General features: G+C 41.8%; 1 protein-coding gene across 1 annotated transcript; it reads right to left on the reverse strand.

The window, feature by feature from the left end:
* Window positions 1-454: 454 nt before the first annotated feature.
* On the reverse strand, window positions 455-1462 carry LOC131222957 (uncharacterized). The gene has a single exon (XM_058218217.1). It carries the CDS (start codon window positions 1319-1321, stop codon window positions 704-706), a length of 618 nt encoding a protein of 205 aa, XP_058074200.1. The 5' UTR covers window positions 1322-1462; the 3' UTR covers window positions 455-703.
* Between the last annotated feature and the right edge of the window lie 13229 nt (window positions 1463-14691).

Consider the following 14691-nt stretch of genomic DNA (forward strand, 5'->3'; position numbering starts at 1 on the left):
AATGCCCCAAAAATCACACTACTCATCTACTTCTCTGTAAGATCCGGACCATTCATCAGTCAACCGCAACCTGTGGCCCAAAAATCAAGCCTGCACAGATTTCAATTAGGCTGCTACATAAGGTACAAAATATAAGAACCATTAATATGTGATATATTATGCAAACAATTTACCTGACTAGAAAAAAAAAAGAAAAAAACCCCTGACCTCACTTTTTAGAGAAAAACAAGCTTGTATCAGTCTGTTTCGGCCGATAAAGCTGTGTTGTTCCGGCACACAGAGCGATACGTACCAGTGTCAACGGTGCTTTGATTAATCCAAACCATGGCCGAAAAATGACACACATGTAAAAGAAGGCCAGTGTTAGAAAATTCGGATCTCTTCAACAATGCAAATTCATTCGTGGGGGTCATGAAGAGTCAACTAAACCTGATGGACTGTTCAGATCGGTGAGTTGATAATCCATATATTTAAAATCACGCGTGCATTAAAACACCAAAAGTAAAAAAAAAAAAGAAGCATCAAAATCTCAAAAATTTGCAAAATATACAAATCCTCAAGATTCACAACATAATTATTAACCCACAAAAATTAACAACCACTCCCACTCTCACCACCTAACCCCTAAATTTCAACACCGACCTTAACATTACCCATTATTTCTCCCCCACCTACTCTGACACATCCGCCGGAATCTCACCCGTCAGCCGGCCATCATCATCTCCTGGTACCTCGCTTCTAAGGCCGCCATTCGTTTCTGCAGCCTCAGCTGCTCGTAAAACCTCCTTATGAACTCCTCCGCTTCCCTGTCCACATGGCTGTCCTCGTCAGCAGCGTCCTTTATCGGGAAAGGCGAGTCCGTTATCCTCAACTGCCGCACCGCAGCGCCCTTCCCGAAACCCGGCATGGGCGACATGGCCTCCGATATATCGGAGCTCGGCGTCTCCATAGTTTTCTGGAAGGCTGACCTGGCCGCCACGTCGTCTCCATCGTAACGGCGGTTATAGGAGGAGTAGTGGTGGTGGTTTTTGCGCTTGCTGACGTGGAAGGGGAAGGATGGGTAGGCGGGGCTGTTGCTGCAGCTGAATTCATACTCACGCGGAGCGAAGGACACGTGTCCGTCGTTGGAGTTGCAGATGAAGGCGGGGTGGTGGTGGAACATGAGATTGCCGATCGCCTTCTTTCCTGCGATCTTGCCACGTTTCATCATCAGGTGAAGATCTACCATCAATTTCCGCTTCGAGATTCCCTTGCGGAGCATATAGTAGACGATCCGTACAATGTTCCAGAGCCTCTTCGCTACGGGAGGGCTCGCCTCCATTTTTTTTTGTTGCTAATCTAGAAAGGGGGTTTTCTGTATTTTTTCTGCTTTTCCGAGGGTATTTTTGGAATTTTTTTTCCTGAGGAGAGAGAGAGAGAGAGAGAGAGAGAGAGAGAGAGAGAGAGATGCTGGTTTTGGTTGAGACCTGAAACTGATAGAGGGGAAGGAGTGGAGTATTTATAGGGAAGGTTGGAGAGAAGACGGCAGAAAAAAAATTATTGATTTAAAAAATTTTGGGGGAAAAAGAGAAACGGTGTTGGGAATTTTTGTCTTCTTTCGTTATTATTATTATTATTTTTTGAAATTACTAAAACGTCGTTGGGCCTGAGTGAGATTTGAAAAGATGATGGATTGGATGATTATAGAGATATTTAAGCACGTTGAAATGTCTAAAGTGCCCCCTCGATATGCAGATTGAATGCATGTGATACGCAGGGACCGACTGGTTCACCCTACAAACTTACTTGGGTCAGGGCTGGATCCATTTGAATTGGGGTGACTCAGTTGTATCGAACCAGATAGGGCTTTATTGAATTGGAGTTGAATCATACGAGTTAGCATCAGGCTCGTCCGAGTCGGGCATGTACGTCACATTAAACTGTCCAAGATATGGTTACTAATTTAGATACATCACGAATAAAAATTTACCCTATATAATTTATTGGACCATTAAAAACAAAAGCATCCTATGGTCCTACTTTTACAAGAAGTTTACCCGGATCAAATGTTAAGATTGTTTTAAAACAAATTCAAATTTTAGGACCGGGCACCAAGCAACCATGAGTCCCCACAATTTAGGCTGTTCAATTAGGGCTGTTTGGCCGGGCGAATCCCATGAGATTAGGAGGGATGGGATGGATTTTAAGGTAACGATGGTGGTGCCAGTGGATTGGCTTAAGATCCATGGGATTGTTATATCCCCGGACAAATTCGCTGGGTCTGTTTGGCATGCCTCGCATATCCTAGAATTTACCCTTCCAATTTATCCATCCAAGGGATGGGATCAATTTTAAGATAATGATGGTAATGTCAGTGGCTTGTTTTAAGATCCATGGAATTGCTTATATACCAGGACAAGTTACCGGGTCTATTTGGCTCGTCATTGCTATCCCATCCCTCCTAATACGGTAGGATCGGTCCAGCCAAACAGGCCCTTAAAGTTAATGCATGTCAGGTTTATGTTTTTTGAGTGACCGACTATCATGTAACTACATAAGTAAATTTATTTTATTTTAATACACAGAACATAGGCACTTAAACTCACGACCTCAGCGTTGAAATATACTCTTATCTACGACTTAACCAAGGGTTGAAAGCAACATGATATGTGACTAATCATGATGGGCTTTTAACGTGTAGCAGGCATGTACATTATTATAGACTGGTAGTTATCATTTTTTTAAAATCGTCTTCTTCTGCGACACGTGTGGCCCACTTGATTAGTGAACCAACCTAGTATTTTGCCAGGGCAAGCGTGGTGTGTCAATCTGGACTATGAAAATTGTGGGCATGATCATTTGAAGAACACGTACATGTATTGAGTGATCCTAACTGCTCATCAGTTGGAGGCCATCTAATGGCCCACTAAAGAGATGGTAAGAGGTCAAATTCAACTGCCAACGTCAGATGGTGAAGTTTTGGCTGGTAGATTTTCAGGGCTGGTTCCATGCATGATATTCTAACTACAAATAGTAAGGTTGAGAACGACTATACACAACGGGTGACCCAACAAGTAGACAATTGCGTCTGTGTTCTTCTTTGTTTCGTACAGCGTCTACGTCTTTATATGTCCTTTTTAATGGCATGTTTTGGGAGTCGGTGGAGAAGAACTACTCTGGCAGACATGGAATGGTTGATACACAGGTATTTAGATATTGTACATGAGGCATGCATGTGACCCAGAGTATCAAATATTGAACATTTATTTGCTCTGATTTAATTATCTTAACACGCAGGTTGGTGGATATTTTTTGGATGGTTAAAATAAAAAAATATCAAGGCTCTAACCTAACAACTAGGTGTCTATAAGGGCCTGATTCCACCAAATAAATTATTTTTTCTACTTACAGCAATAGATGAGTAACTTATTTTAGATAAGTTTGGTTTATGATTAATTATAAGTAACATTTTTATTATTATTTATGGTTACTTAATCACTTCAATTTAGTAAGTAAAAAATCAAGATAAACTACTTTAGGCATAAGTGGCTTAAGTAACTTACGATCCAATGATCCCTAAATAAGAGATTGGTTTTGTTTAAATAGTTGTATTTTAGGGTTAGGACAAAACTAATGTGGGGATACAACTCAACAGGGTCGGGCCGGTTGGGTAGAGGAACAACCTCCAACCCAACTTCAGCAGGAGTATCCCAAGGGCCATGGACCAAATTCAACATATTGAATTCTCAACCCTAATGTAATTAAAATTAGGTTAGGTTAAATCAAGTTGGGTCAATTTTACTAAGCATCTAACCATCGGTATAATTTTCTTATTGTGGCCCACATAGCATAGTAAACAACATGAACAGTTCAGATATCGAGCATGTGGGCCCCAACTCATTCAAATCATAAACTCTATTTTCTATGCACAAACATTTCAAACATAAATCATATATAGTATAGAGTCCACATACATCGTTTCAATCATTAACCTTATTTTCTGCATCTCTGTGATTTTACTAATAATACGTGTAAGGGGGTTGCCCAGGGTGTGAACTCAAGTGCTACACATCCCAGGTCATGTAGAGATTTTTCTGCTTGAGCCCACTCCAACACAATCCGACCGGCTCAGAAGTTCAGGTTGGTCCCAACCCAAGTTGTACCATTAATCTAGGGCCGGCTCCAAAATTTCCATGGTCCAATTTTTGTTAATATATATGCTCAAATTTATGCTTTTTATTGTTTCAATTTATTTCCAGACAATTAACTTACACTTATAATATGAGTGCTTCCACTGTTGGTTTAGCTTGGTACATTTCCTGCTTTATACAACTTGATCAGCTCCAGGCGGCCAACAAGATTTCACAAAAGAAGGGACTACAGATAGAGCTAGGCATGGGATGACTCTACTTGCCTGACTTGACTTGTCCGACTTGTTCAAACCCGGCTCGATCCGAACCGAATGGGTGAATCGGTCCAAACCGAGTAGGCTTCGCCCAATCCGAATTCAAATCGAGTCGAATCCAAGTTACCCAGTAACTCGACTTGACTCGACTCGAAACTTGATCCGACCAGACTTGACTTGATCCGAAACCCGACTCGATACACACACACATATAAACTTTATGTTGAAAGTATATCTAACCCTAGCCATTGCACCCAACCCTGATCCGAACCCAAACTCTCCCTCCCTCCTCATCCTTCTCCTCTTCCAAGTCCGACAACCGCCCACCAGCATCACCACCCTCTTCCTCCTCTTCTCACTCTCCTCTCCACTTCCTCCCTTCGTCATCTTTCAATCCAACTCAGTGCCAACTTGACTCGACTCGGTACTTTTGATTGGGTCGAACTCGGTCCATTTCAATTCAGGCTAGAGCTGGGCATCGGACCGAGTCGGATCGGATTGGGTCCAACTCGACTTGGTTCGAAATTTGCAGGGTGTGACCTGAACTTGATTCGATCTGGTACCGGATCCGGGTCATTGGACTCGGGCAGATCCGAACTCTGCTTACTTAGAACCGATCCGAGTCTGACTTGGTCAGGAAACTCGAGTCAGATCGGATTGAGCAAGGTTCGGATCGTTCATTTTTTCAATAGTATGAGAATCATTATTCTCATTGTTTCCTATGGTACGATGTACTTGATTATTGGATATATTTAAAATTTAGTATCAACCCCTAAAATGATATGGAAAAACTGATGGACGGTGTGGATAAACCAAAAAATTCAAGACAGGCCCCACACAAGCTCACACGGTCACACCAACTTATAGCTTCCTGAAGAAGCTTGAAGTCTTATAGCTTGTTGAAGAAGCTTCAAGTACAGTGCTGGACAGGGTGTACTAACAAGCTAACAAAAGAAAGAAAGAGAAAAAAACGTACAGTGCTACTGTTGCTTAGCTGACACCGGCTATAACAGCTCTAGGTATGTGTCATGTGAAGACGAACACTGACGCTCCTCGAGCTCCAAGTTGTACGAACGGGTGGGCCACGGATTAGGCTACTGAAGTGACGTCACCAAGTTCTGTGGCCCCACTACGATGTATGTATTGTATCCACACCGTCCATCCATTTTGAGATATCATTTTAGAATATGAACCAAAGAACGAAGCAGATAAAAATTTGTAGTAGACGCCACCACATAAAACAATGGGGAGAGTGATTCCCACCGTTGAAACTATCCTACGGCCCACCATAATGTTTATTTGAAATCCAACTTGTTCAAAAGTTAAAAAGGACATGAAAGAAGGGAAAACACAAATATCAGGTTGATCTAAAACTCTTGTGGCTTTTAGAAGTTTTTAATGGTGGGCGTCACTATCCCACTGTTTTCTCTGCTGGGGTCCACTGGAGCTTTGGATTTAACTCATTCTTTGGATCTTGCCCTAAAATGATCTCTCCAAATGGATGGACAGCATGGATATAAAACATACATCATGGTGGGGCCCACGAAACTTCGTGACGTCACTTCAGTAGCGACTCTCTCTACTAGCCTGTCAGTAGCTAATCTGCGCCCGATTAGAGAGAAAGAGTTGCAGAGAGAGACAGATAGAGAAAGAGTTGCAGAGAGAGACAGAGAGAGAGAGAGAGAGAGAGAGTTGCAGAGAGAGACAGAGAGAGAAAGAGAGAGATTTACCCGACTAGTAGAGATTGGGATCGAGAAGATTCGGGAATTCTGGATCCAGCGCGGCGAGCATTCTTCAGGTGCAGGTAGGGTAAAAAACAGGTTGCAAAGGAGGGTTCGAGATCTATGGGTGCGGGTAAGCGGCGAGCGTTCTTCGGGTGCAGTTAGGGTAGGGTAAAACAAGGGGTCGGGTAAAACTTAAAAGAAAAAAAGCAAATATATATAACCTAATAATTACGGTCCGGATCGGATCGGTCCGAATCGGATTGGATTACGGATTGGGTCGGTTCGGAACAGGCGTTATCCGTACCCGACCCGAAAATGTTTCGGATCTGGATGGGGCTACCCGATCCTGACCGATCCAGACCGATCTAGACCATCGGTTTTGTTCGAATCGGGTCGGATCGGGTCTGATCGGGTCGGATCCACCGGATCAGATCTAAAATGCCCAGCTCTAATTCTAGCTAGACCCAGACTTGGATCGGGTCAGGCATACGGGACTCGGTACAGAGTTGGGACAAGTTTGGGTTAGGCTAATTTCAAAACCGGATCAAGTGGAGTCAGCCCTAACACGGTCCAACTCAACTCAATGCCCAGCTCTAACCACATATGTTCATGTCTGATGAATTTTCCAGTGTGGCCCATCCAAGTGGTAATCCAAGATGCAACCCAATGAGCATGTGAAGTGCATCAATGGGACAGTGATAGTTTATACGCTGAGAGGTGCTAGTTTGGCATACCTCATAAAGTGGACGAAACCGTGCAACCACCAACCAAAGTAGTATCTCAACTCCAACGGTTGGGATCATTTAGTGCATCCCGTCACTGGGAAATGTTCACGTTTAATCTTTTTTATTTTTTGCTAATCCGTCCTTTAGGTGGAACATCAGAACTGCAGAGAAGGTGGGCCATGCCATGGGAAATCATCAGGATTGAGAATTGGAAACAATAACCCTCACTAGACAGCCACATATGTACATTGGGTCAGATCCAGCTGCCCATTGATCTTCACAGCGGAGCCCACCTGATGAATTGGCTATCCTAGTTTTTACCTCAGGTAATCTTTATGATGTGGCTGATCATTTTCATGGATTCAATATGACACGTGAGAAACATATTAGCAAGAAAAGCATTGCATGTGAAAGTTCACTTACGAAATTGTACCGGAACGTCACTTTAAAATGCTCACGAATAATCCCAGGGAAACTGATTTTAGAGAGGCCTCGATGTGGAGGGCTCTCATTGGTTCGCCTCACCTGCAATGTTAATGAAGTATGTACTTAACAAAGTACTCTGAAACGTATTTTGTGTGGCTTTTTTTTCAATGGTACATGAGGGCCGATTCAATTACCATCTTCGTACAGTCCTTGACTTGTCATCTTAGCTGGTAAAGACATAAGCCAGGTTATTTGGTGGACCATATAACTGAAAAAGTAATAAATAATTGTTAAAAGCTTCTGGCTACAAAAGTTTTGAACCAAGCCGGTCTTTGTATTTTCCTTCATCATGTCTTGGTTGACCTCATCAATGGGTTGGATGGGAAATAAAAATTATCTGCTTACATAGGCCTTTGGAAGTTTTTATTTGGTGAGCGTTCAATCATCATTATTTCTTATGGTATGGTCCACCTAAGATTTGAATGCGCCTAATTTTTTATACCATGGCATGTCATTAAGGTGTACCCTGCAGTAAGATCATGTCATTAGCTAATATCTTACCCAGGTACTACCTCACCACCAAGACCTAGCTAGAGGCGGATGGTCATGTCATTAGCTATGTGAGGCCCATTATAATATATATTTTATTCACACTGTTTATCCATTTTGAAAGATCATTTTTAAGGCATGATCACCAAAAGGAGGTAGATATAAGACTTGCGTGGACCACAACGTAGAAAAGAGTAACGCTTGAATGCCTATGCTGGGAACCTCTCGAAAGATGCAAAAGTTTTGAATCAAAATGATATCTATGTTTTCCTTTCATCCAGGTCTGCATGGCCTTTTGAATAGGTTCGATGACAACTAAACACTTGTACCTTAAAATAATCTTACAAAATAGATGGACAGCTTGGATAAAACAATATATCACGGTGGGCCCCACAAAACTCCTGACAGGACCGTCCGTATGTATATATCGGCGCCCTGCATAAAGTTCCTTACATGCCCAATGTTGTTTCAGTGCAGATGGTTTAGCGATCCAGCCCTTTGGTTGGTTAACTACCATAGATGATCATGCCACTAACTTCTCAAGATCCTGGCCACCAATCTTGGGCCTTTCCTTCCAGTTGAATCTGTATCATTGCTTTATTTCTGTAATTAATCATCTATTTAGAAGGGGAGGATCGATCTATATCTGTAGGGAGAATTACTGGGGTATATTCCGTCCACCGCAATGCCCAACGAGCAATGGTTTGAATCAATTGAAAGCATGGCCCCATTTCTAAAATCTTTTTTTTTTTTTTTAATCTAAATTTTTAACACACGCACACACACTCACGCTAGTGGGATTTCACCACCTATGGGTAATCGACCCCTTGACCGGGTGTTGAAACTCATGAGAGTCTATCACCCGAGCAAGAGCATTTCAAAAATCTAAACCGGCGTATGGTATGCACGTCAATCGATTTTTGTTTATTTATTTATTTTATAAAGCCAATCGAACTTTAACTCAGTAAATAGGTGCCTAAGCTACGGAGAAAAGGTTTAAAGCAAGGGATATTTTGGTCATTTGATCCCGACAACAATATGCAGGGTAGTACAGCCGTCAGCAATCTTGACTACGTTGGCAGGTATAAATGGACGCGGATTTTACTGCAAGAGCCTTTCCCGCGAATTCCTGCGCAGAAAACCTAGGTGGGGCACACCGTGATGCTTGTGAGAAATCCACACCGTCCATCCTCTTTGTGAGATCATTTTAGTACATGAAACCAAAAAGTAAAAAGGATCAAATACACTCAAGTGAGCCGTACTAAAGGAAAAGGTAGGTGAGGAAATTTTCACCGTTGAAACCTCCCTGCGATCGAAAGTGATGTTTAAATGCCATCCATACGGTTCATGACGTCATTCTTATTGGGATTAACTGAAAAAACAAATACTAGAATGATTGAAAACTTCAGTGGCCCCATTAATATTTCAACTGTGGAGGTTCAATCATCATGTTTCCGGGCTACTTAAGTATTGGATCGGCTCAATTTTAACCCATGTCTTAAAATGAGCTCAAAACATAATGTATGAACAGAATGTAATTCTCAAAAACATTACGGTGGGGACGTACATGAGTTCCCTGCTCATGAACCTCCCGGGGAAAGTTGGCAGCTAATGAATCATAATATCTACTAACACATGAATCACAGTACCTACTAACACGTGGTGAAGAAATTTCAAAGGTGGAACGCATGCGTGCTCGATATAAGCTGCGTACATCGGGGCCACATCGGACCGGCGACCACGCGATTGCTTTTCATGGGAAGCAGATATCTACAGCTGGGCATCGGTCCGAATCGGATCGGATTGAGTTCAACTTAATCCGATCCGAAATGTCAATGGTTTGACCCGAACTTGATTCGATCCGGAATCAAGTCTGGGTCACCTAACTTGAACCGAACCGATCTGATACATGATTCTTCTGACCCAAATCGAGTCCGACTCGGTCAGAGAAACCGAGTCAAATCGAGTTAGGTACGATTCAGATCGTATGAATTTAATCCAATTGTTCCATGTGATGTAGTCCACTTCATCCTTTAATATATGCCTTTTTTTGCTCAAGACCTAAAATGATATGTCAAAATGGACGAACGACTTAGATAAAATATATACATCAAGGTGGGCCCCACATGGCTCTGAAAGCGCTTTTCATCTACCGTATTCATGTTTTTACTGGATATTGATGTGCACCACAAGAAATCGCACGACTTGCTTTTCACACAAGCACAACTTGCACAGTTGTGATTTTGTATTGACATTAGCTAGTTCTGTGGGTCTAATCATGGGGTATGTGTTATATACAAATCATCCATCCATTTGGTAAGCTTGTAGTAAGGCTTGAGACGAAAAATAAGACAGATCTAACTATCAAGTGGACCACACGAATTGTTTAACGGTGAAAATCATTCTTTGCTGCTATTTGTGGTGTGGTCGAGATGATCTTTGGATATTATTCATTTTTTGGATAATGTCCTATAATGATCTCTAAAAATATATGAACGGTGTAGATATAATAAATACATCACTGTGGGGCTCATATAACTTTGATCTCCTTTGAACCGTTCGTACAACTCGGAGCTCGAGGAGCGCAAGCGCCGCACTGGAAACGGATGGGCTACTCATCTACTCCCCCTGCCACCAGCAAATGGCCTGTGGTCGGTGCTCTGTAGGCCCCACCATGATGTATGTGTTTTATCCATGCCCTTCATCTATTTTTATAGGTCATTTTATGTTATGAGAAAAAAAAGAGGTATATAGAAATCTCAAGTGGACCACATTTTAGGAAACAGTGTTGAAGGAACGTTGACTATTAAAAACGTTTTGGAGACTACAAAAGCTGATATTTATTGTTTCCTTTCATCTGGGTCCTTATGACCTAATCAACAGATTAGATGTCAAATAAATAGTACAGTGGACCTTAGGAAGATTATAATGGTGGAGATCCAATCATTTATTTTCCTATGGTGTGGTCCACCTGAGATTCATATCACTATCATTTTTTTATATGAAGCCCTAAAATGATATGTAAAATGGATGAGCGAAATGGATGAAACACATACATCATGATGGGGCCGGATCGGGTCGGGTCGGATCGGATTCCGAATCGGATCGGTTCGAGTAGATATAGATCTGAACTCGACCCGAAAATCTTTCGGATCTGGACTGCCCTACTCGATCTGCACCGATCCAGACCATCGGATCAGTTCGGATCGGGTCAGATCTGGTCGGATCCACCGGATCGGGTCAGGATTGCAAGAAGTTAATCCTAACAAGGCTTTCGCAAGAAGTTACCCCGTTGGGAAGCTAGGTGGGGCCACCATGATGTTTGACAGAAATCGAGGCCGATCATCTGTTTTGTGAGCTCATTTTGGGATACGTGATAAAAAATTAGGTGGATTTTAGACTAAAGGAAACCGTACAAGAGGAAAGTGAGAAAAAAATGTCTACAGTTGAAACCTTCTTAACACTACCTTGATGCTTATATTCCATACAAAACTTTTATGAGGCCATTCTCACATACATTAACTAAAAACACACAAAAAAAAATAATCAGCCAGATGCAAAACTTTTGTGGTCATATGAATGTTTCAACGGTGGTTATTCAATCCTCACCATTACCTCTCGTTTGGCCTACTGAGCTTTTGATCTGCTTGATTTTTAGTCCCACATCCTAAAACCATGGAAGGGGTGGATTTCTCACAAATATCATGGTGGGCCCCACTTACAATTCCTATCCCATGCAAACTCTTAACACATGCTAACTTGTCACATTTCAAAAATCAACACCGGAGCATATAAACTTCAATCATGAGTTTTCGGGTGTGAACCTAGAGAAAATGCAAGTGGAAGAGTTACCACATGCCCGCACAGTCCAATTAACATTCATATATTATAAAAGTCGGAGTAACTTTAAATCATCGATATCAAAAGTTAAGTAGATGTAACTAAACTCGAAAATATATGGCTAATATTTAGAATGTATAATTCCAAAAGTAGTGTCACTCTAAATGAGGATTATACAAGCCAAAATATTCATACCCAAAATTATTAAAATATAAAGTTTTCACTTTTTGCCCAGTCCTCTAAAACATAATGGCAGTAGTGCAAGACGATCTAAGTTTACCTTTCCAAGATCTCGATAGTACTTATATCAATAATATCGCTTAGTTGGTGTTTTAAAATATCGTCCCAGGTGGGTGTTAGTAGCTAACTTAGTAGTTTCATTTGTTATAAGTTACATATGTTATCAACTTAATCAGCGTATGTAATGATAAAGCAGGTGTAACACCCTGAAAATCGGAGGTCATGCATACACTCGACTCCCGAGTTCCCGGAGTCACTTATAACCGATTTTCATTAATATGCGCTTAAATCAAGTTTAAATGCGCAGCCTGAAATTTTCTGGAACATGAAATACAAACACACAAGTCTACTGAAATAAAAGAGATCAAGTATATATATAAGTCCAAAAGAATATATAATGGGTCGCACAAGCGTTGCCCAACAAAAGTCACCAAAAAGAATAGTATGTCCAAAAGAATAAAGCTGAGTCCACTACTCAGCGATCTAACGTCCCATCTACTAAGCTGTTGAAGATCCTCTCATCCACTGGAAGTAGGAGAACTCGTCTTCCTCCTTGGGACTCGCATCGCCAGGCTCCTTGAAATCTACATCACTTGCATCTATGGGCGAGTCTGGTTGGTGTTTTAAAATACTGTCCCAGAGTGGGAGTGAATGATCAATTCAGTGGGTGCTATTAATCTTAAGTTGTAACAGACATCAATTACATTATGAACTTAATGAAAATCAATCATTCATAAATACCTAACTAATCTTATTAATGCATATGCATGATAGATGATATGATGTATGCCTTCGCTACATTACTCCCTTGAGCGGCTTTATTTAACTATCGCGTATGACCAACACTCCCTTAGAGCGACCTCAACTGCCCAGTCGTTAATCTAGCTAGTGCGATGCGATGATAATGTTAGCAAAGTTTTTACTTAATTCCATTCATCCAGCAGGTTGGGAAAACTGATACACCCCACATATTAATGTCCTGAACTGGTTGCGAGGCCAAGGCCCCCAACGTGTGAGGCAAGACCCTGCGATCCTTGATCCCGTCGGGTTCCCCATCCCCGACTTCAAGCATATGGGGAGTGCTGAGAAAAAAGGATCGCTCGCGGTCACTATGGGGAGGCGCATCACCCTAGCGTAGGCCGACAGCTCGGACATAGTGTCCCATTCCACTATGCCCGGCTCACGAGGCGGTGAATCAGTTTCAATTGGTTATTGATGGACTACAACGGTTGTAGTGTGTTCCAGGTTCCATACATATGTGAGCAAATAGGGGTAACAATCAAGGTTGGTCAGTAAATAGGCTAAACCACACAAGTTCAGGCAAGCACGTGACAGACGACATCGGGTACAAGCGACTCATGTAGTCTAACTACTGTCGCCCACGCGCACCCTCCCCAAATTCATGGGTTTAACCTCAGGATAGTCCTACCAATGGGACCACCTTCACTCTTCCTCGTATTCCTGACCAACCTAAGGGTTTGGTGGTATGTGTAGCATACTGACTAACATGGGTTATCAACTAGCATAAGTAATAGCATGCATTCATACTTTCCATCATAGAATTTAGATTTTTTAGAAGGAAAATGATAACAATATCATGAAATATAGGTGCAAGTGTTGTGTGGGTTAGTGTGAAAGGTAAGCATTTCATATATCTCCTAATACCAAAATATACACAAGAGTTAGTGCATCAAATATGTTATAAGGAAAACATCATACATGAACCGAGCAAGAAATGTACAAGCAATCATCATTAACATACCCAATCATGCTTGAGAAACAACAAGCATTCCATCATCATTCCACATTAATTTGGGGGGATCTAAAGTGTAAGGTCTTAACTATTATCCAAATGCATCATTCAACAAACAAAATCAGTAGATTCATATTAAAATTGATGCTAGGCCACCTAAGAACAATAGTCCGCACTTATGGATTGTTGAAGATGTTAGGAAGCGATCTAGGGTTGCCAAACTTGCGGGTCGATTCGTAGAGATCCTGAGCCAAATGAACTTACATGTTAGGATTACATGCATTTCTTAGCTCAACCCCAAAGATTACCAAAAAGATGGGTACTTACTTCCCCATTCGGATGGAAGTGGCTTGTAATTGTGGATATGAGAGGGGAAAGGTATTTCTCTAAGGCTTCAAGCTTTCTTGGACCCCACCTCCTACCACACACTCCTTTCCTTTCTTCTTCCCCTCTCTTTCTTCTCCTTTTTCCTCTTCCTATTCTCCATTTCTCTCTTCTCTCTTTCCTTTCTCTAGGGCAAATTCGTATGGGGAGAGGGGTGCCCAAAAGAAGGCCTTTTTATAGTGCCAGATTTGGTGCAAATGGCTCCAAGTGTTGGATTTTTACTATACTAGCCCTATGAGAGGGTTTTTCTAGCCTTTAGGGCCTACTATGGGGCGTAGGAGTCGACACCCACCGTTGGATAGTTGGCCCTAATGATGATCTACGTATGTATATGATCGGCCCGCCATTTAGATGCGCCGATCGACAGATATGATTAGAAGTCTGTTCAACAGTCACCGATAGTCGATTGGGGCCGTGACTATATGGATATGAGTAGAGAAATATCCTTACTACACGGGTAAAGTTTGGTCATAAACCAACGGTCCGAAATCCTCAACTTTGCATAAGAGTGAACGACCCAATTCACTTAAGTTTTAGTTCATTCTTTTAGGGTATTTGCACTTCTCATGCACTCGTCCTTTAGTTCAAGTTGAGCGGTTCTAGACAGCACCCGGGTCCGACTTCCGTGATGGACGTCAAGCTTAGTTAGACGGACATTATTTTATA

The sequence above is a fragment of the Magnolia sinica genome, chromosome 13, assembly GCF_029962835.1.
Source record: "Magnolia sinica isolate HGM2019 chromosome 13, MsV1, whole genome shotgun sequence".
NCBI classification, from domain to species: Eukaryota; Viridiplantae; Streptophyta; class Magnoliopsida; order Magnoliales; family Magnoliaceae; genus Magnolia; species Magnolia sinica.

Excerpts from the sequence above, each read along its gene's own strand:
- LOC131222957 (XM_058218217.1), bottom strand. The coding sequence starts at position 1,321 with ATGGAGGCGAGCCCTCCCGTAGCGAAGAGGCTCTGGAACATTGTACGG.